At 41.9% G+C, this 22,433-nt stretch overlaps 9 protein-coding genes across 9 annotated transcripts; 5 read left to right on the top strand and 4 right to left on the bottom strand.

Annotated features, from left to right (window-relative positions):
- Positions 1-445: 445 nt before the first annotated feature.
- On the top strand, positions 446-1,711 carry SAMD00019534_080430 (hypothetical protein; the record flags this gene model as incomplete). Its single annotated transcript, XM_012896503.1, has 1 exon — positions 446-1,711. The coding sequence occupies one exon, from the start codon at positions 446-448 to the stop codon at positions 1,709-1,711; it is 1,266 nt and encodes a 421-aa protein (XP_012751957.1).
- A 599-nt stretch (positions 1,712-2,310) lies between these two features.
- Positions 2,311-2,552, bottom strand: SAMD00019534_080420 (hypothetical protein; the record flags this gene model as incomplete). The annotated part of the gene is made up of 2 exons (XM_012896502.1): positions 2,311-2,333; positions 2,417-2,552. The coding sequence occupies 2 exons, from the start codon at positions 2,550-2,552 to the stop codon at positions 2,311-2,313; spliced, it is 159 nt and encodes a 52-aa protein (XP_012751956.1).
- A 1,285-nt stretch (positions 2,553-3,837) lies between these two features.
- Positions 3,838-4,306, bottom strand: SAMD00019534_080410 (hypothetical protein; the record flags this gene model as incomplete). Its single annotated transcript, XM_012896501.1, has 2 exons — positions 3,838-3,988; positions 4,059-4,306. The coding sequence occupies 2 exons, from the start codon at positions 4,304-4,306 to the stop codon at positions 3,838-3,840; spliced, it is 399 nt and encodes a 132-aa protein (XP_012751955.1).
- Positions 4,307-4,861: 555 nt separating this feature from the next.
- On the bottom strand, positions 4,862-5,257 carry SAMD00019534_080400 (hypothetical protein; the record flags this gene model as incomplete). Its single annotated transcript, XM_012896500.1, has 1 exon — positions 4,862-5,257. The coding sequence occupies one exon, from the start codon at positions 5,255-5,257 to the stop codon at positions 4,862-4,864; it is 396 nt and encodes a 131-aa protein (XP_012751954.1).
- An 833-nt stretch (positions 5,258-6,090) lies between these two features.
- On the top strand, positions 6,091-7,365 carry SAMD00019534_080390 (hypothetical protein; the record flags this gene model as incomplete). The annotated part of the gene is made up of 1 exon (XM_012896499.1): positions 6,091-7,365. A coding segment is annotated over one exon (1,275 nt), but the record flags the coding sequence as incomplete, so codon positions are not given.
- Positions 7,366-9,739: 2,374 nt separating this feature from the next.
- SAMD00019534_080380 (hypothetical protein) lies at positions 9,740-11,008 on the top strand (the record flags this gene model as incomplete). The annotated part of the gene is made up of 1 exon (XM_012896498.1): positions 9,740-11,008. The coding sequence occupies one exon, from the start codon at positions 9,740-9,742 to the stop codon at positions 11,006-11,008; it is 1,269 nt and encodes a 422-aa protein (XP_012751952.1).
- Positions 11,009-14,962: 3,954 nt separating this feature from the next.
- SAMD00019534_080370 (hypothetical protein) lies at positions 14,963-16,414 on the top strand (the record flags this gene model as incomplete). The annotated part of the gene is made up of 4 exons (XM_012896497.1): positions 14,963-15,017; positions 15,081-15,198; positions 15,331-16,127; positions 16,305-16,414. The coding sequence occupies 4 exons, from the start codon at positions 14,963-14,965 to the stop codon at positions 16,412-16,414; spliced, it is 1,080 nt and encodes a 359-aa protein (XP_012751951.1).
- A 1,291-nt stretch (positions 16,415-17,705) lies between these two features.
- SAMD00019534_080360 (hypothetical protein) lies at positions 17,706-18,818 on the top strand (the record flags this gene model as incomplete). Its single annotated transcript, XM_012896496.1, has 1 exon — positions 17,706-18,818. The coding sequence occupies one exon, from the start codon at positions 17,706-17,708 to the stop codon at positions 18,816-18,818; it is 1,113 nt and encodes a 370-aa protein (XP_012751950.1).
- Positions 18,819-18,885: 67 nt separating this feature from the next.
- On the bottom strand, positions 18,886-22,209 carry SAMD00019534_080350 (hypothetical protein; the record flags this gene model as incomplete). The annotated part of the gene is made up of 5 exons (XM_012896495.1): positions 18,886-19,782; positions 19,851-20,632; positions 20,708-21,485; positions 21,550-21,936; positions 22,009-22,209. The coding sequence occupies 5 exons, from the start codon at positions 22,207-22,209 to the stop codon at positions 18,886-18,888; spliced, it is 3,045 nt and encodes a 1,014-aa protein (XP_012751949.1).
- Between the last annotated feature and the right edge of the window lie 224 nt (positions 22,210-22,433).

Below are 22,433 nucleotides of genomic sequence, written 5' to 3'. Positions count from 1 at the left end.
GATCAGTTGACCAAACAAATATTACTAATATTTATATAAATAATAAGAGTGATGGGATGGATACACTACAGTATACATTGTTGAAACATATCGTGTCATACCTACCTCATGATGCTGATCGTATTATGATGTCATTGGTGTGTAGACGATTGTTTGATTCTAGACATAGTTATCTAAGTTTCAACATTAAAAACAGATCAAGATATCGAGCTTACAATGATGATAGAATCAATCTAGAATCATATCACGACATCATCATCAATCAACTAAACAACTCAAAGATCAACTATATCTCAACATTCAAACTATTATCAAATGATATCTTAAGTATGTTTGATCGRATCAGTCGCACTGGCATCATTCCACTCACACTCACACTCACACTTGCACTCACTCTCATACAGTGTATGATGGTGATCAATTCACAATTGAAGCATGGATACATATGATGCTGAATAGGAATAACATTAGAGTTATAACATTCGAAGAAGAGGACAATGGTCAATTGTTTGATGCAGCATTTTGGAATAGGATGATGGACTTTATGACAGTGATGTATGATCGATCAGTGGAGATGGAGTTTGAAATGACAACAGAACACTTGTTATCATTCTCAATGAGTAGTGTGCCATTGACAACAATGATGATAAACACAAGTCCTAAAGATGAGTTGCCCGACCCAAGCTACTACCCGCGGACACTCACCAAGCTGGTGATCAATGGCGAGTTTGTAACACTTGGCAGTCTACCCGACAGCCTGACATCACTCACCATTTGGGCGAATGATTGGAACCAACCAATTGTACCAGGGTCATTGCCCCCACGATTGAAGCGCCTCAAGTTTAACGATCGATTCAATCAACCCATAGCCGAAGGGACCTTCCCACCTTCACTCAAGCGTGTCAACTTTGGCGGTGCATTCAATCAACCTCTCACCCTCAGCAACTGCCCCGCGACCATCACTAGAGTGCGTTTGCACGAGCTTTACGTCCACCCTCTTGGTCTCTGCGCGCAACATTGGTCGAGACTTCGCTTTGAATCCGTTTTGGAGCTCTCTCCGGTGTTGGTGTGCCAGTCGCTCACCAACCTTTGTGCACCCTTCGTCGAGTCGTCACCCGTCACATCATCCACCTTCCCATCACTCCAAAAGTTTCATATACTATCTCTGGTCGGCTTTAGTTTATACATTCCGCTCGATCTCATCGCTCTCCCTTCATCACTTCGCGATCTGACAATCTGGCCGAATGGATACTACTCGGCATTACCTCGAGGAGTGAAGACATTGGTAATCAATGGCTATAATGAAGACTTTATACTGTTTCCAGGCTTGCTGCCTCCATCACTGGTATCACTCACACTGAACTCTTATCATCATGAGTTTGAGCTCAAAGACTTCCCCACAACATTGACCTCACTCACATTGTGCAATGTTACAAAGTTGCCATTACCAAATCAACTGCCAACATCATTACGATCACTTACGCTAAAGATTAGAAATATGTATAACAATATCGATATATTGAATCAATGGATGAAGTTGTACTTGGACATGATCACACTGACTCACATTCATCTAAATTACATGTCACTAAATCTGGAACTATACCGTATCACAGACACACTCTTCCTCAGATGTCAAGGCTCACTTTATGATAATCTACCAACATGTGGATTCATCAGCCTCCAAATGATCATTTCCATGATCAAGTAGACCCCTCTGGAACCATTCCGTCCCATAAATTAACATTTCAAACTTTCACACAGGCCTTGTTGGCGTGTCTTTCAAGTTCACGTCATTCATTCAATCATATTCACACTCAATCATGTAATAATACAGATAGAGATAGAGATAGAGATATGGATACACTTCAGTTCACATTATTACAACATATATTATCATTCATTGACAGTGATGTAGATTGTTTGATGTTATCATTAGTGTGTAAACGATTGTTTGAAAATAGACACAAGTATCTACAATTCAAAACGGATAAGATATATAGTCATTTCAAGTATCAAGATGACTTGATCAAACTACGATCATACCGTGACATCATACAACATCTTGTAATCAACAACAAGACAACTACCATAACAATAGGATTTGATGAATATTCAGATTATTGTATGACAGATCGAATGATTGAATGATTGATTGATTGAATGAATGATTGATTATTAACATGTGAACATACATCTCTAGCAATAGATGATAATCAATGGACTAAAGAGGTACTAGGTATGAACAATGTCAGAGGAATAGTATTCAAACAAGATGATGAAGATGATGATGATGAGACGTTTAATGAGTCATACTGGGAAGGAATCACTGACTTTATGAAAGAGATGTATGATCGATCGGTCAAGTTAAAGTTCGTGTTTGGACATACCCTTAACTACTCAATGAGTCACATACCATTGACAAGCATGCGCGTGGAGTCTACCACCAATGTCAGCTTCCTACCGAGTACACTGACTAGTCTGGCAATTACTGGTGACTTTGACCACCCTCTAGAGGATCTTCCCAGCAGTCTGACATCACTCACAATCATTTCGGATAATTGGAATAACATGATTACGATTGGCACACTACCACCTCGATTGAAGAAGCTCAACCTAGGTGATGGTTTCAATCGCCCGATAGAATCTCGCATGTTCCCCGCAACATTGGAGCGCATCACCTTTGGAGGAAGCTTCAATCGACCACTCGGAATTGATAGCCTACCAGCAAGCGTCACCAATGTTGGTGTGATGAATGAGAGATACAAACACAATGTTGGCGCAGCACATTGGACTTGTCTGAAGCATGACAGTCAATCACCGTTCACTCCTGGACTGGTGTTCCACGCACTCACACGCCTAAGTACAACATTCAGGAAGTGGCGGTCCATCACATCCACATTCCCCAATCTAAGATCACTTGTTCTAGCTGCTTGGGACGCGGATGACTGGAACAGTCCTGCATTGGACCTCTCGTCACTCCCATCCAGTCTGCGAGACCTGGAGATGGATGCAGTTGGACCAATCTCAGAATTCCCTCAATCACTTCACACTCTATGTTTGAACGATACATGTGCGTCGTTCAGTTTGGATAGGACCAAGTTACCACCAGCACTTGTATCACTCACTATAAGAAACTATCAGCATACATTCGAGTCTGATCAGTTCCCATCATCACTCACATCGCTAACAATGACAAATTTTGAACATTGGCCAAAGCAACTCGGTCAGCTACCAATGGCCTCACTCAGATCTCTAAGTCTTTACAATCACTTGAGATACAATGACATTGATCATGATTGGATGATGAATGTACTGTCAACGTGCACATCATTGATTGATTTAGGTTTAGTGATGAACTTTCAAAAACACCAATTCCGTCGCATCAATGACTATCTCTTCTTCAACCTTGTTACCGACCAACATCCTCGACATACATCATGTGGCTTCATTGATATCCATTCAATAATGTCTTTGATCAAGAATCCCAAACCATTGAGTGGATAATCATCCCCTTAATCGCTAGAATGGCCATGGTCGTGTTCATAACTTGTTCTCACGAACTGTCCAACTGTCAGCCATGTGGAGGATGAAGATCATCGATGCTACGCTATCCCTGGATAGCCAAACAATCCATCCACATTGACAATCAATGACGCTCTCCACCGAAGATTACAAGTTTTGGTATTGATTTATTGATTGAATGATTAATAAATAATGTTGTGTATCGTTCAACACCATGATAGTGTCATTGCCAGGCAACTGTTGTTGGACCAATCTCAACAACACCATCCGTCCGACACACAACAGAGTTGATACCACCACCACAGAGAGAGATTACCAGGCACCGATCTTTCTCAACTCCTCGTCGGAGAAGTCAGCCTTGCTTCTGGCAACACGGTTGAACTTGCTGCTGAGCTTGTACTGCAGGGAGCTCTCGGCCTCCTTATATCTAAGCTTCTGTTGCTCTGGTGCTCCATTTGGAGTCCTGAATCATGATGAGGAAGGCGAGTTAGTCTGTGGCCAAAGAGTGTTGCAACATGTGAGTGACAACATACCATCTGAAGAAGAAGTCCTTGACGGTCTTGACATCCTTTCTCATGTGCTCCCAGCTGTAAATGATGAATCTGCACTCGTTCTCTGGCAGCTCGGCGAGCAGCTCATCAAGTGATGCCTTCTTCTCTGTCTTGAGCAACTCAATTCCAGCGCTCTTCTCGTTCACAGACATGATCACCATGTTGAGTTGCTTCTTATCCAAGGCAGTGATAGCGTTGGTAGCTTCAGTGGTCATCAAGTACAAGGCCATTTTTTATCTGTTTATCTGTTGTTGTTGTTATAATTTTATTGTAATGTAATGATTTGGTTGAGCTGTGTTGGTAGTTATTATTATATGATCATGTAGTCTTTGATTGTTTGATTGATTGATTGGTTGATCATAAATCCCACACATTCTTTGAAAATATCATGTGAGTGATGACCCAACTTCCAGGCCATCCTTTATTTGAGCAATGTCATTGGGTGGGTGAGTGTGAAGTCGACATCTGTCTTTTGAGATAACTGATCAATCTTTAGTTTCGACGTAATACAAATAAGTATTATTATTATGTATATATATATGGATGAATGAGAACCGGCAGGATACACCGCGATGAATACAGAATTGAAGAATGAGGAGGTTGGCCAAGTGATCAATCAATCACAAGGACCCATTCCAGGACACAGTACCAAGGTCTGATTCCAGATTCACAGGAATAGTGAGTGACATTTATTATAAACACCAAAGTTGTTTGGTGCCAACAATCGGGTCCATATACCTGTTTGATGAATAGGTGCTAGGCCCTGGTGTAGAGAGAGAGCGAGCTTATGGCTTGATGTAGCCGTATCCCTTCTGTTGGAGCTCAGCAATCGATGCGACGGCAGCTGGAACAATGGTGGTGAAGGATGGGAAGGCTGAGGCGGGGATGTTGAGGCCGTGGATCGAGTTGTTGCAAAGAAGCACCTGGAATTGGTTGGGGTACTGACGGTAGATCTCCTCGTACTCCTTGAGCAAAGAGTTGCCTGGTGTGGAGAAGATGATTGGACCGACGCCATTAAAGACGGCAGCTACATTAGCATTTGGTGCTTGGATGAAATAGTTGATGATGTTGGCTGCTGCCTCGTCGGCTTCAGTTGGGTCATCGACGTGGACCAACAGATCCTGTGACATCACAGATCCGATCAGCAGAACCAAGCAGAATAGTACGGATAAACTTCTCATTGTTGTATTTGTAATTTAAATATATGTATGTATGTATGATTGTATGATTGTATAATTGTATGTATGAATGATTGACACTGATGATCATCACACTACATCATGTTTGATGGGTGTAGAGGCGACCGAGGGCCAAAATAAATATCTGGTCCCATCAAATTTATAAATTGGCATTGATCGGGTCTACTTTTCGTTCGACAAAGCTGTAATATAACATATAAATAATGATGGCAAGGCTTGCTTGGGTATTTGCTACCTTGTTAGTTCCAAACGGGGCTAATATCTCATGTCCATGATGGACATTGGAACTTGTCCCATAAATCAAAGATCAAAAGATGGCGTGGTCTGGATGCGAATGGGTTGGGGAAGCGAAGTCATGTGCCTCTTGACCATTCATTCAAAATGAACATACATATACATATACATACATAAACAGATAGATGATGAGATGTTGGATACGCTTCAATTCACATTGTTACAACATGTAGTTAAGTACTTACCACGTGATGTTGATCGATTGATTGTTACATTGTTATGTAAACGTCTGTTTGAATATAGACATCTATATCTATTATTCAATGATGATAGTATATCAAGATACACAAAGTGGAAGTACAATGAAACCAACATCAACATGCTATCATATTATAATATATTATATAAACAATATAATTATATTAAGAAACAGACAATGTTGATAACACCTAATCATCCTCTTAGTGATGTCGGTAAGTACATGTCATGTTGCCTATCAATATCAATCAGACACTAAATTGCCATGCCATGCACACATAGACTTGACAAAAGATAGATGGGCAGATAATCTAATATCAATCATGATGATGAACAATGAGTACAACAACCTCAAGAAGATATCGATCATAGAGGCTTATGAACATTTGTTTGATGATGCAGTGTTCTGGGAGAATATCAAGGACTTTATGAATGAGATGTATGCTCGTTCAGTGTCAATGTACTTCTCCGCTTCAAAGTTTGTTTCATACTCAATGTATAATGTTCCATTGACCAAGATGGAGATTGGTTCAGGCTTATCAGAGTTTAGCATACTTCCAAGGACACTGACCAAATTGGTCCTAAGACGAGGCATTTACGAATCGCTCAATGGGCTTCCGGACAGTCTGACATGTCTGGTCATAGGCTGTGCTGGATGGAATATGATGATCAAGCCTGGGACCCTGCCACCTCGATTGAAGAAGCTGGTCGTTAGCAATGCATTCGATCAACCGATCGCCGCAAACACATTTCCACCAACACTCGAATGTGTACAGTTTGGTAAATACTTTAATCAGCCTCTCGACAACCTTCCAACCAGTGTCACCAAGTTAAGTCTTGGTGATCGGTATAGGTATCCAATCGGAAACAAACACTTGGTATCATTCCATCACAAAGGAAATGCCAAGTTCACATCTGGAGTGATCTTCAATGCCCTCACACATCTAAAAGTTCAAAATAGTCGTTGTTATTGGGATACGATCACGTCCTCTGCATTCCCAAGCCTCATCAAACTCAATCTTTCCGTGCCTGAACAATGGACTGATCCAATTGACTTCTCATCATTGCCGGCCTCATTGGAAGCTCTGACCATTGATCCAAATGGCCCAGTCTCTGCCATTCCGCAAGGCCTCAAGAAGCTATATGTCGTTGGCTCAATGTTCCCAATCACCAACAGCATCCAGTTGCCGCCATCACTTCATTCACTCGCAATGCGAGACTGTCAAACTGATTTGATGGATGCTGGACGCTTCCCTTCAACATTGACATCACTCACAATCACAATGGTTATGCAAGTGCCACACCTTTACCAACTGCCTCCTTCGCTCAGATCGTTGTGTCTCCAAATGGAAATGGACACACTTGACAACAGTACCATTGATCGTTTAGAGGAGATACTGGCGGCAACATCATTGGTTGAGATCAGTCTGTTCTTTGAACACCCCAGAGGCGCATTCAATCATCATCTGCACCGAATCACCCATACACTCTTCATCACTCAACCTGGCAATACCATACTCGAGGCTCCCAATGACTATGGATTCATCTCCGCTGACACAATCATGTCCATGATCAAGGTTCATCTAATCGCCAACCCATAAATTAAAATGAACATTCATCGTGAGTGTCAAACTCATATTTTCTTCATTCCTCCTTTGACTTCATGTTATTCATTCAAACAATACATACAGATAGAGATAGAGATAGAGATAGAGATAGGTGATGTTGGATACTATTCATTTAACATTGTTACGACATATAGTTTATTACTTGCCATTTGATGTTGATCGTTTGATTGTGACGTTGGTGTGTAGACGATTGTTTGAGTGTAGACATCAATATCTACGATTCAATAACATACCTCTTCAAATCAACAAGTTCCATAAGATTACATTGGGGAGGTGGAAGTATAACAACGGGACAGACATCAGTTTGCGATCATACTATGATATAATACATCAACAATATGATAGCATTCAAAAGTCATCAGTTTGTATCTCACCGAATCTTAATAGGAGTGAAGTCGGTATGTATTATGACTCATGTTCACAGGTACACTTATCGTGTAAACTAACATACATTCACTCACTCTATTACTAATGATTGAATGATTGAATGAATGAATGACAAAGACATCACATCATACAGATGGACAGAGGAGATATTTAGTGTGACGATCAACATCAAGGAGATAACATTCGTCGAGATTGATCGACGTTATGATGAATCATTCAGGGTCACGAACAAAGACTTCTTGAACGAGATGTATGATCGATCAGTCCAAATGCATCTAATCACAAAGTACAACTGTACATTGGCAATGCGCAATGTGCCTCTGACCAGCATGAATATAGATATTGAAATGAAGAAAGATACAAACATGGCCTGGGTCATCGACAGAATAGACTTCAGCCACATCCCAAGGACAGTCACCAGACTATGTATGATTGGCGACCTCAATGGATCGTTTGCTGATCTGCCCGACAGTCTGACAGAGCTATATATGGGATCTAGGTCTCGTCCGGCAAAAGTGATTGCACCTGGGACACTCCCTCCTCGACTGCGGAAGATACACTTGGGCGGGGCATTCGATTATGAACAACCCATCCAAGTCAACACATTCCCATCGACCTTGGTGAGTGTTAGCTTTAGTTCGGAATTTGATCAGTCACTCATCAACCTCCCGGCCAGTGTAACCAAGATAGGGATGTTTACAAGGGATGATTGTTATCCTATTGGTAACAAACAGTTGGTGTCTTTACAGAATATAGGAGACACATCATTCACACCTGGTGTTGTCTTCCACTCGCTCACGAACCTTGACATTTTCCACGATGATTGGTCAGAGATCACTGCATCTACATTCCCAAGCCTCAGAACAATCAATCTCAAATCAATGTCAACCAGTTGGCATGAGCCTGTGGACCTCTCGACAATGGCATTATCATTGAGAACGATGATAATAGAACCGATTGGACCAATATCATCATTTCCTCAAGGACTGGAGAGTCTGGTTGTGGACGGCTCCTGTCCAAAATTCCGAATCAACAACAACACAATGTGGCCTCAATCACTCCAATCACTTTCATTGATTGATTACCCGTTCGAGTGGGACTTACAACAATTCCCATCAACACTGACATCGCTCTCTGTGACAGGGGTCAAACAACTACCACTCATAAGCCAACTTCCACCGTTACTCAGAACGTTGAGTATCCAAATGAATAGAGATCTTGAGCACAGTGTCGCCAGCACCAGTACCTCAGTTGATCGATTTGAGAAGATATTGGAAAAGACATCGTTGGTCTCAATTATGCTCTTCCATCAGCTCAGGCGAATCACTGACACACTATTCCTCAAGAATTTAAATGGTCCGATACTCAGTCATGTCAATTCCTTTGGACTCATTGAGATTGACACCATCATCACCATGTTCAAGCGACATGTGGCTCAACTTGTGTTGGCCCACAAATCAAAGACCAAAAGGTGATGTGCTTGGTCGCGTGTGGGAGGAGTCATGTGCCTCTTCATCTTTATTTCATTCACCTATTCATTCATGTTATCCTACATATACATAAACGCAGATAGAGATAGAGATAAAGTCAATGTTGGGAACACTTCAGTTTAGATTGTTGCAACATATTGTGTCGTACTTACCTCGTGATGTTGATCGACTTATTGTTACATTATTGTGTAGACGTCTATTTGAATATAGACATCTGTATCTACACTTTATCGACATACCTCCACCCAACAACAACAACAAGTGGAGTTACAATGAATCTTTAATCAATATTCATTCATACAGAAATATCATAAACGAACATCATCAACGTGTGACGACGAACCGTGTAACACAACTAATTGGATCAGGTATGAATGGTCAGTACATGGATGATTGACAAGGACTAATATCCTATCATTGATTGATTGATTGAATTATTACGACAAGACGTAGCCAATGACAAGTGGATGCAGGACATTTTAAACAACAACAACGTCAAAGAGATATCATTCATCGAGCAAGATAATAGAGGATTCGATGAAGCATTCTGGATCAAGAACAAGGACTTCTTTGATGAGATGTCTGCACGATCAGTTGAAATGAAGTACACAGTCTCTCATAGCATTACTATACCGATACGCAATGTGCCTCTGACCAGTATGACCTTGTTAATAGACAGGGCTGTCATCCAATTCGACTACCTTCCAAAAAGTCTAAACAACTTATCCATTGCCATAAGACATAGAAACCTTGTGACATCACTGGTTGGATTGCCCGACGGTCTGACATCTCTCAAATTCTTGTTTGCTGGATGGAGTCACCCGATTGCACCCGGGTCATTGCCATCACGACTCAAGACTCTTGATCTCGGAAGTACTTACAACTATCCGATCGAAGTCGGTTCATTGCCTGCAACCCTGGAGATTGTCAACTTTGGTGGATCATTCAATCAGCCACTCACCAACCTACCAAGGAGTGTTACCAAACTGCATCTATGTGCAAAGTATAAACATCCGATCGGCAACAATCATTTGGAGTACCTAGATCACATGGGACCGGCATCGTTCACCCCTGGAGTGATCTTCCCCGCACTTACATACCTTAATACACATTCCAAACATGATCAGTGGCCACTGATCACGTCGTCAACATTCCCCAATCTCTCAACAATCTATGTTTACACAAAGTCGGAATGGAGTGAGCCCTTGGACCTCTCAACAATGGCATCATCATTGAGAATCATGTTCATTTCTGCCAAGGGACCAATATCATCCTTCCCTCAGGGTCTTGAGAGACTACAGGTCTTTAGCAGCTCATTGTTCAGATTGACCAACCATAACAACAACCAGTTGCCTCGATCCCTTCTATCACTAACAATCTTGGAATACCAATACGAGTTGGAAGCCGGTCACTTCCCACCAACATTAACATCGCTTTCAATGTTCGAGCATCAACAGCTGCCACTCAAGGACCAACTACCACTACTCTCACTCAAATCATTATCCATCGGACTCGGTAAAGAGTATGACATTATTACCATTGGCCGTTTTGAATCGATATTGGCGACAACATCTTTGGAGAGCATCGAGCTAGTGGCCTCCACGAGATTCAACCTTCATCTATATCGAATCACAGACAACATCTTCCTCAAGCATTCAGGTAGCTCCATACTCTTTGAGATCAATGAATTTGGATTCATCAACAGTAATACCATCATGCACTTTTTGACCAAATGAGCGCACTCATTCATTCATTCATTCATTCATTTATTCAAACAAATAAATATAAACAGATAGAGATAAAGATAGAGATAGAGATAGAGATGTTTGATAGACTTCAATACACATTGTTACAACATATAGTGTCGTACTTGCCACGTGATGTTGATAGATTGATTGTTACATTGTTGTGTAAACGTCTGTTTGAGAATAGACATAGGTATCTACGCTTCCATTACCAACCTCTGGGCACATTATGGAGGAAGACACTTACACGCATCAACATGCGATCATACAACGACCTAATCATCAATCATTACAACGACAACAAGACATATACTATCAGTCTAGAATCAAAAGATAGTGATCAAGGTGACATCGGTATGTGAAGTATATTATATGCATGTCACACAACATATGTAGCTAACTTAATCAATCAATCAATCAATCACACATTCACTCACCTCTAAAGACATAACCTCGGACAAATGGATAGAGTTGAAGAGACTGATCAAAGTCAACAACAATACAAAGGAGATATCATTCGTTGAAGGTGATCATAGGTTTGATGCATCATTCTGGGAAAAGAACAAAGAATTCATCAATGAGATGTCTGATCGATCAGTTCAGAACAATCTAAGCTTGAATAGTTCGGATATACTTTGGTACTCAATGCACGATATCCGACTGACAAGAATGGATGGCGTTAACTTTGGCAACTACAAGGACTTTAATCTCCTTCCAAGGACACTTACAATATTGTCAATGTTAGGACAAGATGTCAATACATCACTCGTTGGTCTGCCAGACAGCTTGACATCTCTCAGCCTATTATTGACAAGACAGATCAAACCGATTGATCCTGGGACTCTGCCACCACGTCTGAAGATCCTTGACGTTTCTAAATGTTCAGAGTATCCATTCTCTTACGATGGCTCATTCCCTTCAAAATTGGAGTGTCTTAATATTGGTCCATACTTTAGTCATCCCCTCTCTATCTTACCAGCAAGTGTCACCAAGCTACATCTTGGACAAAATAAGGAATATTTCATGGACAACGAACATGTTGTTGATCTACATTACTCAGGACACTTATCATTCAAACGTGAAATGGTCTTCCCCTCACTTACAAGTATAAGATCAAACTCCAATAAGCTATCGACAGATAAGTTCACATCGTCCAACTTCCCCAACCTCAGAACGATCAATCCTGGTGGACATGGGTCTGTGCGGGTCAAGCTTGGCCCGCCCCTTGACCTCTCACCAATGTCATCATCATTGAAACACATGGTAATCTATGCCAAAGAACAAATCAGATCATTCCCGCAAGGCCTCGAGACTCTAGAGGTGAACTGCACCATAAAGTTCCGAAGCAATAACATCCGGCTATTGCCTCAATCACTTCAATCACTTAAATTGACCAACTATCAATACGAGTTGGATGGCCAATACCTACCATCAACATTGACATCACTCTCAATCAGCATGCAAAACTTTGCCAAACAGTTACTACCAATCAATCTTCCAACATCACTCCATTCATTGAGTATCAATGTGTTCATCGATTTGTTCAGCGACATTAACAACTTTGTTGAACGAATGGAATCGATACTATCGATAACATCATTGAATCAAATGGAGTTCAAGTTTAAAAGATATTCGTCTATAGGAACAGATGGAAGAATCCTATTCCACCGCCACCTATACCGAATCACCGACAAGCTCTTCATCGCTCACACTGGCACTCACATACTCAATTATGTCCATAACCATGGATTCATCAACATTGATACCATCCTATCAATGATAAAGTCATATCGATCGAAGACCAAAGGTTATCTATGTTAATAAATTACCTCAAAGTTGTGTGAGGGTATGTCTGCGAGGGTAAGTGCGAGGATAAGTCTGCGACTGATTTTGAAACCATTGATCAATTCGCCCAAACATATAAACAAACATTCATATACAAGATAGAGATAGATGTTGGATAGACTTCAATTCACATTGTTACAACATATAGTGTCGTACTTGCCACGCGATGTTGATCGATTGATTGTTACATTGTTGTGTAGACGTCTGTTTGAATATAGACATCTATATCTACTATTCAATGACCGTGATGACAACGTATCACAACATATTGATATACTATCATCTCATATTTCTATGCTATCATACAATGATATAATAATCAAACAATACAATCAATATAACATTCAAACAATCAATGTGTCTGACAACAAAGATCAAAGTGATGTCGGTATGTATGATCAAGCAACCCATCTATTAATACAATAACTAACTCTGATTGAATGATACAAAGACATGACAGGTGATTTAAAGAGTGTGATCAATGACAACAAGTATAAGGTCAAAGAGATATCATTCACTCAAGAGTGTTATCATGTTGATGAGTTCGATGCAATATACTGGGACAGGAACAAAGACTTTATCAAAGAGATGTTTGATCGATCAGTTGTAATCAATCTCCACTTGCTTCATCCTCCTACATTCTCATTGTACAATATGCCATTTACAAGTATGGAGGTCCACTATGAGGGCCATCGCCCTGACTTCAGCCTACTTCCAAGGACACTTTCAAAGTTGACAATGTCAGGACATGGTGACAATTTATCATTAGTTGGCTTGCCCATCAGTCTGACGATTCTGGTCATATCATATCCATTCAATGGTCAGAACCAACCTATTCAGATTGGTGCACTACCGCCACGACTAAAGACGCTAGATCTAAGAACATCATCAAACTATCATATTGCTGATGATGGCGCCAAGGACACATTCCATTCAACATTGGAGTGTATTAAGTTTGGTCCAAACTTTGATCAGCCCCTATCCAACCTTCCAACGAGTGTCACCGATTTATATCTTGGCACAAGGAGAGGATATATGATTTGTCACAAACAGTTAGTCCATCTATTCCATAATGGACCTACATCATTCACACCTGGAATGGTATTCGACTCTCTCACCAACCTTTCAACTGACTCCAAACATAATTCGTGGCCAAAGATCAACTCGATCTCATTCCCAAACCTCACAACAATCAATCTTATGGCGGGATCTGAGATTTGGCGTGGAAATGAGGCTCTTGATCTCTCACCAATGTCATCCTCATTGAGAGATATGACACTACATGCCCAAGGTCAAATCAAGTCATTCCCTCAAGGTCTCGAGACTCTAAGAATATATTGTCATAAACAGTTCCGAATCATCAACAACATGTTGTTGCCTCATTCACTTCAATCGCTCACAATGATAGGATATGAACATGATTTGGAGGCTGGACAACTCCCATCCACTCTTACATCACTCTCATTGGTCATGCCTCATCAATTGCCACTTGCCAGCCAACTTCCACAGTCGCTCAGATCCATTAGTATAGATATTTTCTCCAAAGCCAACAGCAACAACACTGCCGAACGAATTCAACATATACTTTCGACAACATACTTGAAGGATATAAGATTCAATCTTTGTCCAAAAGCACGGCAAATCATCCTAAAGCTATGCCGAATTACCGATACACTCTTCCTCTCTCATTCAGGCAGTTCCATCTTCCAAAATGTACAGACTCATGGATTGATCAGCATTGGCACCATTAAATCAATATACAAAGATTGACCAATAACATACCCTCGAGGGTATGTGTGCGAGGGTATCTCGAGATTCAACATGATCATTTTTAGGTTCATACAGATAGAGATACAGATAGAGATAGAGATGTTGGATAGACTTCAATTCACATTGTTACAACATATAGTGTCTTATCTTCCACGTGATGTTGATAGACTGGTTGTTACATTGTTGTGTAGACGTCTGTTTGAGAATAGACATCAATACATTAGTTTATGTAATAATAGACCAATCTATGATGAATGGAATGACATCAAAGATAAGATCAACTTACGATCATATTACAATATCATTCATAAACATTATAACATCAAAGAGATGCAAACATTAATCATCAATCCCAATACAAGTATCATTGCTCTCAAAGATGAAGGTATTTGATGTTCGGTCACTCTATCTTTCGATCATGATCGTACGTACTAATGAACATACATAGACCTCACGACAGACAAGTGGACCAACATCAAGGTTATACAGTTCCAAGACAAACATGATCATGGATCTGGGTTTGATGAATCAATCTGGGAAAGGAATAGAGACTTTTTGAGAGAGATGTATGATCGATCAGTGGAGTTGAAACTGTACATTGTACACTAGATATCATACTCGTTGAGGGATGTGCCGATCACCCGCATGGACATTGTATCACGACAAGACAACCCATCATCAATGATTAATGATTTCAGACTGCTTCCAAGGACACTGACATCATTGTTCTTGGAGGGACATACCGATACATCACTCATCGGCCTACCCGACAGTCTGACAAGTCTGCGTATCGATGATGACTCTACTAGTTGGAACAGACCCATTGCACCCGGCATCCTCCCTCCAAACTTAAAGAGAATGATCTTTGCCGATTCATTCAATCAACAAATTGCAGCCAACTCTCTCCCTTCCACTTTGAAGTTTGTTAGCTTTGGAACAGACTTTAATCAACCACTCCACAACCTACCTGCCAGTGTAATCAAACTACATCTATCCTCAAGAAATGATCATCCAATTGGAACCAAACAACTGGTTGCACTCTTCCATCGTGAGGACCTAGCGTTCACACCTGGCGAAGTATTCAGCGACCTCACCAAGCTACATATGTGGGCCGTACATGAGAACGAGCAGCTGCCATTGATCACATCGTCCCGATTCCCCAAACTCAAACAATTATACATTGGCAATCCATTGGAAGATGGACACGAACCCATAGACCTATCTATGTTGCCGTCCACTTTGACAGACTTGATTGTCACTACCAATCGTCCAATCACAGCATTCCCAACCGGACTCGTTAAACTCAATCTCCATCACAGTAACCCACTGGTCCAGATCACAACATTGCCACAATCACTTCAATCACTTGTATTGATTGAATACCAACATGAACTGGACCTTAGTGAACTGACATCTCTCACAAGCTTGTCAATGAATGCTATTGGACATCTGCCACACATCAACCAACTGCCACTTCACATACTTAGAGCGATGTGTATGGAGTTGAATCAACGACCCGACGACACAACAATTGATCATTTGAAACAGATACTGGAAACAACGACATTGATTGAGATTATGATTCAATTCTATCAAGAAGACGACGACGATGATGAGGAAATCAAACTTTGCCTGTACCGTATCACCGACACTCTACTCCTCAATCATCTAGATACATCGAGCTTCGATGATATTATTCATTATGGATTCATCAACATTGATACCATCATGTCCAAGGTGTCCAAGTTCAAGAAGCACGTTGTACAACTAGCTATCCCATAAATTCGAGGAATGCCAATTTCCGGACTCCTGTCAATTCGTTTGTGATTTGTGGGTAGAGATACATTCATTCATCTTCAATCATGGATACACTACAGTTAACATTATTACAACATATAGTATAATACAAACAGAGTGGCTGATTGAAGTCTGTTCCAAAGTGTATTTGTTCCAGCGTCGATGGGAGAGCATAAACTGTTAAAGAGATACCAATGTTTCCATCATCACTCACATCCCTCAAGCTAGAGGATGTGACACATCCATTCATTGTTGATGAGCAACTTCCACCTTCAATCAGATGATATGGGATCATTTATAATAATTCGATAAAGAAGAGTTCAACTGTAAACTTGGTGAGATTGTTGAACACCAAGACATTGACAGAGATAACATTGCATATCTGGGATGTGTCCTTTGAGTTGTACCGAATCAATGATACACTATTCCTAAACTATCAGTTGTCTATTCTACAAAAAGTACGTGCATGTAGTTTCATGGGAGTCCCAATAATAATGGAACTGATCCATAAGAATAGAACAAGAATAATCAGTGACAATCTATAATAAACAAAGGTTTCGTTGAACCTTGGAATTATTCCAATCGTCTAACAAATTATTCATTCATTCAACAATCCCATTTATTGATTGATTGAATGAGTGAGTGGAACCATTCCGACCCATAAATTTCAAAAACTTCCCAATAGGGCAAGTCAATCTTTCGATTTGATGTGGTCCTTTCTTCATTCATCCGATCACAGATATATAGATACAAGTAGATGAATGGAGTCATTACAATATACATTATTACAACATATAGTATCATTCTTACCACGTAATATTGATCGTATTGTTATAACATTGTTATGTCGCAGATTGTTTGACAATAGAGATAGATATCTACAGTTCAACAATGATAGAATACCTCGTTATCAAAAGTACACCGACCAAAAGGTACTACTAAGATCATACCGTGATATAATAACCAATCAAGTTTGTAACATTAAGCGACATAGTATATCAGTTCAAGGTGATCGCAATCCAAAGTCATCATTCTATGACAGAGCCTACATCATCGGTATGATTGATTGATTGATTGATCAATCACACACGTACTTACTGGATTGGTTGAATGAATGACAGATAGAACATCAGATGGAGGTTGGATGCAAGAGTTAAGGAATGTTAATAACATTGCCTCGATAACATTTGGTGAAGGAAGGGATTACCCTTTCGATGCGATGTTCTGGGAGAGTGCACTAGACTTTATAAGAGAAATGGATGATCGATCGGTATTCATGTCACTCGATATGGTACACGAACCTACATTCTCAATGCAACATCTGCCTCTGGTCAAACTGTCAATCAAACTTACAAAGGAAAGTCAACTACAGGTGCTGAGTGGCCTACTCCCAAGGACTCTGTCCAAACTGGATATCAATGGCGAATTCGACTCATCACTGGCCGGTCTGCCAGAGTCACTTGGTACACTCACCATTAATGCTAATTGGCACCATCGAATCACACCTGGGATGCTGCCTCCCAACTTGACAGAGCTCCACCTTGTATCTGGATACCCACAGTCCATCTTAAAGGACGCATTGCCCTCCAAGTTGGCCTGTATCGATATGGGCAGATCATTCAATCAACCAATAGACAACCTGCCGCCAAGTGTAACCGAGTTGTATCTTGGCCACAACTACGACCTACCGCTGCACTACCTCCCAGTTCAATCTCTCTATCATTATGGCAAAGCTTCATTCTTCCCAGGACAATCATTCCCTACAATAACGTCAATGTGCTTATGCCAAGATCTCAACACGATACTATCGATCACTGAATCAATGTTTCCAAACCTCGACTCTCTGATCCTCTTTGACTTGGAAGTTGATGATTGGGATTCTTTGGACCTCTCGACAATGCCCTCATCGCTGAGGCTACTTGACATTCAAGCACATGGACCAATCTCATCGCTGCCCAAAGGTCTCAAACATCTGAACACTCACTGCTACTCGGGCATGTTCGACAAAATCGATGTACTACTACCGCCATCACTTGAGTTCCTTCATCTTCACTCATATCAGCATCCAATCTCTATTGGTGATCTCCCTCAATCACTCACATCATTGTCTCTGATCGATATGTTTTACAGTCTACATCCGACCGTCATTCCTCCATCAGTCCGCACACTAAGCATCAACAGTTTCAAGAGAGGAGAGCTCTTTGAGCACCTCGACCTTTTGCTGGCAATGACATCACTGTTTGAAATCAAACTGCGACGACACCGCGACAATTATACAGCATCCTTTGAGTTGCTACGAATCAGCGATACACTATTCTTGAATCACACGGCAATGTTACCCAGCTATGGATTCATTGATGCTGCTACCATCCTTGCCAAGACCAAATAAATAACCCCAATGATCTCATGAACATATCCAGGAGTTATAATGTCATTCATTGTTCTGTTCAATTCGTTCAGTTCTCTTCTCCACTTCCAAACAGATCCTCGTATTCTTGATTGTTTGTCACTTCGTTGGCAGTGTCAATATCCATTGCGCCAGTGGTGCTCTCGGACTGATCCTCTTGCTGGTACATCTCGCCGTCAGACTCTTCTCGCTCCGATCGCTCTGACCTGTCCTTCTTGTCCTTCTTGGACTTCTTCTTCTTCCTGTCCTTCTTGCGCTCGCGCTTGGAGGACGATCGCTCGTCTTCATCGTCAGAGTGATCACGCTTCTTGTTTTTCTTCCTGCTGCTTCGGCTAGATTCCTCTTCGTTCTCTTCGCCCTCCTTCTCTCTCTCACGCTCTCTCATCAACTCCTCGAACTTGGCCTTGCCCTCGGCAGCCTGTCGCTCCTCCTCCTCCAGACGCGCCAGGGCCGTGGCCTTCCTCTCGGCCTCCACTCGTTCCTTCTCGCGTGCCTGGCGTCTCGACTCCTCGGCCGCTTCCTCGCGCTTCTTGGCGGTGGCGATCTCATTCTTCTCGAGAGTCTGGACCTCATCGCCCACTGTCTTTAGCAACTCCTTAACAGAGGAGAGATGGGCAATGCACTTCTTGGTGTCGATCATCGTCTTGGGGTTCTTGAGAGTGGCAAGCCTCTCGAACACCTGTCTGGCGTGATCCAGCTCCTTCTGGACCGTCGAGTATTCGTACAGCGTCTTCCTGGTCGATTGGATGACCGTTTGAGAGCACTTCTCAATGGCCAACGCGAAATTGTACTGCAACGCCATGTTGGCAGGTGAGATGTGCAGAGCCTTCTTCAATGTTTGTTTGCACTCTGGATATCTCTGTGCCTCAAAGTAAGCCTTGGCGAGATATAAGTACATCAACTCCATCTCTTTGGCATTATTACTCTTCTTTAAACATCCATCATACTAATTGTGATTGATTGATTGAGTTAATAAGTGAATGATCGGAATGATTCAAACAACAAACAACATACCAGTCTGATAGCAAAGTCAAAGAGTCGCTTCTGCATGTAGATGTGTGCAAGGTTGAGTGAGACTGATGGTACGTCAACAGCAGACTCGCGGAGTTGGACAAAGATGTCGGTGGCTAGTGTGATGTTGCCTCGCTCAAAGGCAACCATTCCAATTCCATTGGCTGCGTAGATGTTGGTCGGGTTGTTCTTGAGAGTCTTGGTGTAGTAGGTCTCGGCCAGAGACAGGTACTTCTCAAACTTGTCGGGATTGTGAATCTTGGCCTGGAAGTACAGGTTGCCCAGCGCCAAGCTGGCGTATGGGTCGTGCTTGTTGGTCTCGAGGATCTGCTCAAACTTGTTCTGGGCGAAGCTCCACTGCTCCTTGGACAGCTGCAGACAGCCAAACATCGACCATGCCTCCGCGTTGTTGGGATCGATGAGCAAAGCCTGCTTGCTCCACTCACTCGCCTCAAAGTCATTGCCCTCTGCACGACACAGAGCCGACATACGCAGGTAGCAGTCCAGATAAGTTGGGTGCTCAGTCAGGATGCCAATGTGCAACTCGCGTGCCCTCGTGAAGTTGTTCATCGATTCGTAGAGTCGCGCCAAGTTGTATGTCGTTGTGATGTTGATCGCTTTGTAGTCCTCGATCGTTGCGCCAGAGTCCTCAATCACCTGCATGTATATGCGCTCGGCCTCCTCGTACTGGCCAACCTTGTGCGACAGTACTCCAACATTATTATGAATCTCTGCACTTATGTCAATGCCTTCCTTCTTCAAAATCGCGATACCCTTATTGTAGGCTACAGATGTGATGTCAGTGTATGAACGAATGAATGAATGAATGATTGAGTGATTGAAGGTGTGCGCTCACTTACCATCCAAGGCGGCATGGGCATCGGTCCTCTCAAGCAACTGAGCGAGCTCGAACCAGTTGATGTAGTCGTTTGGGTTGATCTGGGTGGCTTTGGTGAGGACAGCCTTGATCTTGTCGATGTTCTTGGCCTGTGAGGAGTGTCTGTACAGACTGCCAAGAATCTGCAGTGTCTCGTAGCTGTCGGGCTGCTTCTCCAGCACTGACTCGAAGCAGGAGATGGCCTTCTCCACCATTCCATTCTTGATGTATGTTTGTCCCAAACCAAACTGGGCCAGGAAGAAGTCTGGTGTGTTGAGCACGGCCTGATGGTAGTACTGCAATGCCTCGGGCCACTTCTCGTTGGCGTGGTGCACACGGGCGATCAGATAGCACGACTCGGCCTTGATCTGGTTGGCATCGGTGTTGGTCAGCGCGGCGGCGGCCAGAGCGTGCACCTTTTGGTATTCGCCCTTGTGGAAGTAATGGTTGGCCAAGTGATTGAGCACCAGCGAGTTGGTCGGTGCCAGCTGGTAGGCCTTGGCTATGAGGCTCATGCCCTGTGCTACGTCGCCACCATTCATCAATACCAATGCCAGGCCGATCATGGCTTCGACATTGTCTGGGTCCATCGCCAACACACGTTCAAACGCCTGCTTTGCGCGCTCCATCCTGCCCAGACGGAAGTAACAGTTGCCCAGACCCAGTCTTACAGTTGGTGGGCAGTTAGGGTTCAACTGTATCACTCTCTGATAGTCCTCAAGTGCCTTATCATAGTTGCCCTTGTTGAATAATATACATGACTAATGTGATTGACTGAATGAGTATGCATTCGCGAATGATTGATTGAATGAATGAAAGACATACATTGCCAAGGAGAGCTGGTACGATGGGAGGGTTACCCGAGATGGATGGGTCAAGTACATTCTTAAAGTTGGTAAAGGCGTGATCTGTATCACCCTTGCAGAGTAGAAGGATGGCCTTGCCCACCCAGTTGAGATGGTCGAGATGATCGATCTTGTCGGCACGTGTCAGATGACTGACGGCCCTGCTGAACAAGTCCTCTCTCTTCTGCTTGACCTTCTCGACAGCACCCAACTGCGTATAATAACTAGACAGGGCATTCAATATCGCAATCCTATCATGCTTTGATTCTCTACTATCATGCTTTGAATCTCTACCATCATCAACATCCAATGAATCTGTCAATATCGATTTGAAATCATCTAATCTACCCTGTTTATAATATTCGGCCTATGATGTTCATTGATTGGTTCGACGATAGTCAGTGTATTGTTGATTGATTGAGGGTGAATGAATGCATACAGCGATCTTTAACCATAGACTTAGTGATGATCTTTCTTTCTTTAGAATGCTAACGACTTGATGTGCAGATGGTAGATTATTGATTGATATCTTTACAGACTTTTCAGACTGTTTGAGTGGTATATTAATATAATCTACAACAGTTGTTGTTGTTGCAACTGATGTTGATGAAGATGATGATGATGTACCTGTTGAAGACATCTATATAATATATAAATATAACTAGATATAACTAGATATAGAGATAATAAGTGAATGAATGAATGCCAACACGATCAAAGAATGAATGAACTTGAACAAAGGGGGCTCTTTGAAAATCAACAAAGTCCAAAACTTTGAAGTTCGCAACACTTTGCTTCAAATTCAATCATGTCCAAGAATAGAAAGAGATAAGAGATAAAGATAAAGATGGAATCATTACAATA

The sequence above is a fragment of the Acytostelium subglobosum genome (genome assembly GCF_000787575.1).
Source record: "Acytostelium subglobosum LB1 DNA, scaffold: scaffold17, whole genome shotgun sequence".
Classification (NCBI taxonomy): domain Eukaryota; phylum Evosea; class Eumycetozoa; order Acytosteliales; family Acytosteliaceae; genus Acytostelium; species Acytostelium subglobosum.
Note: the sequence above shows the minus strand (reverse complement) of the source record. Positions and strands in the feature narration are given on the sequence as shown.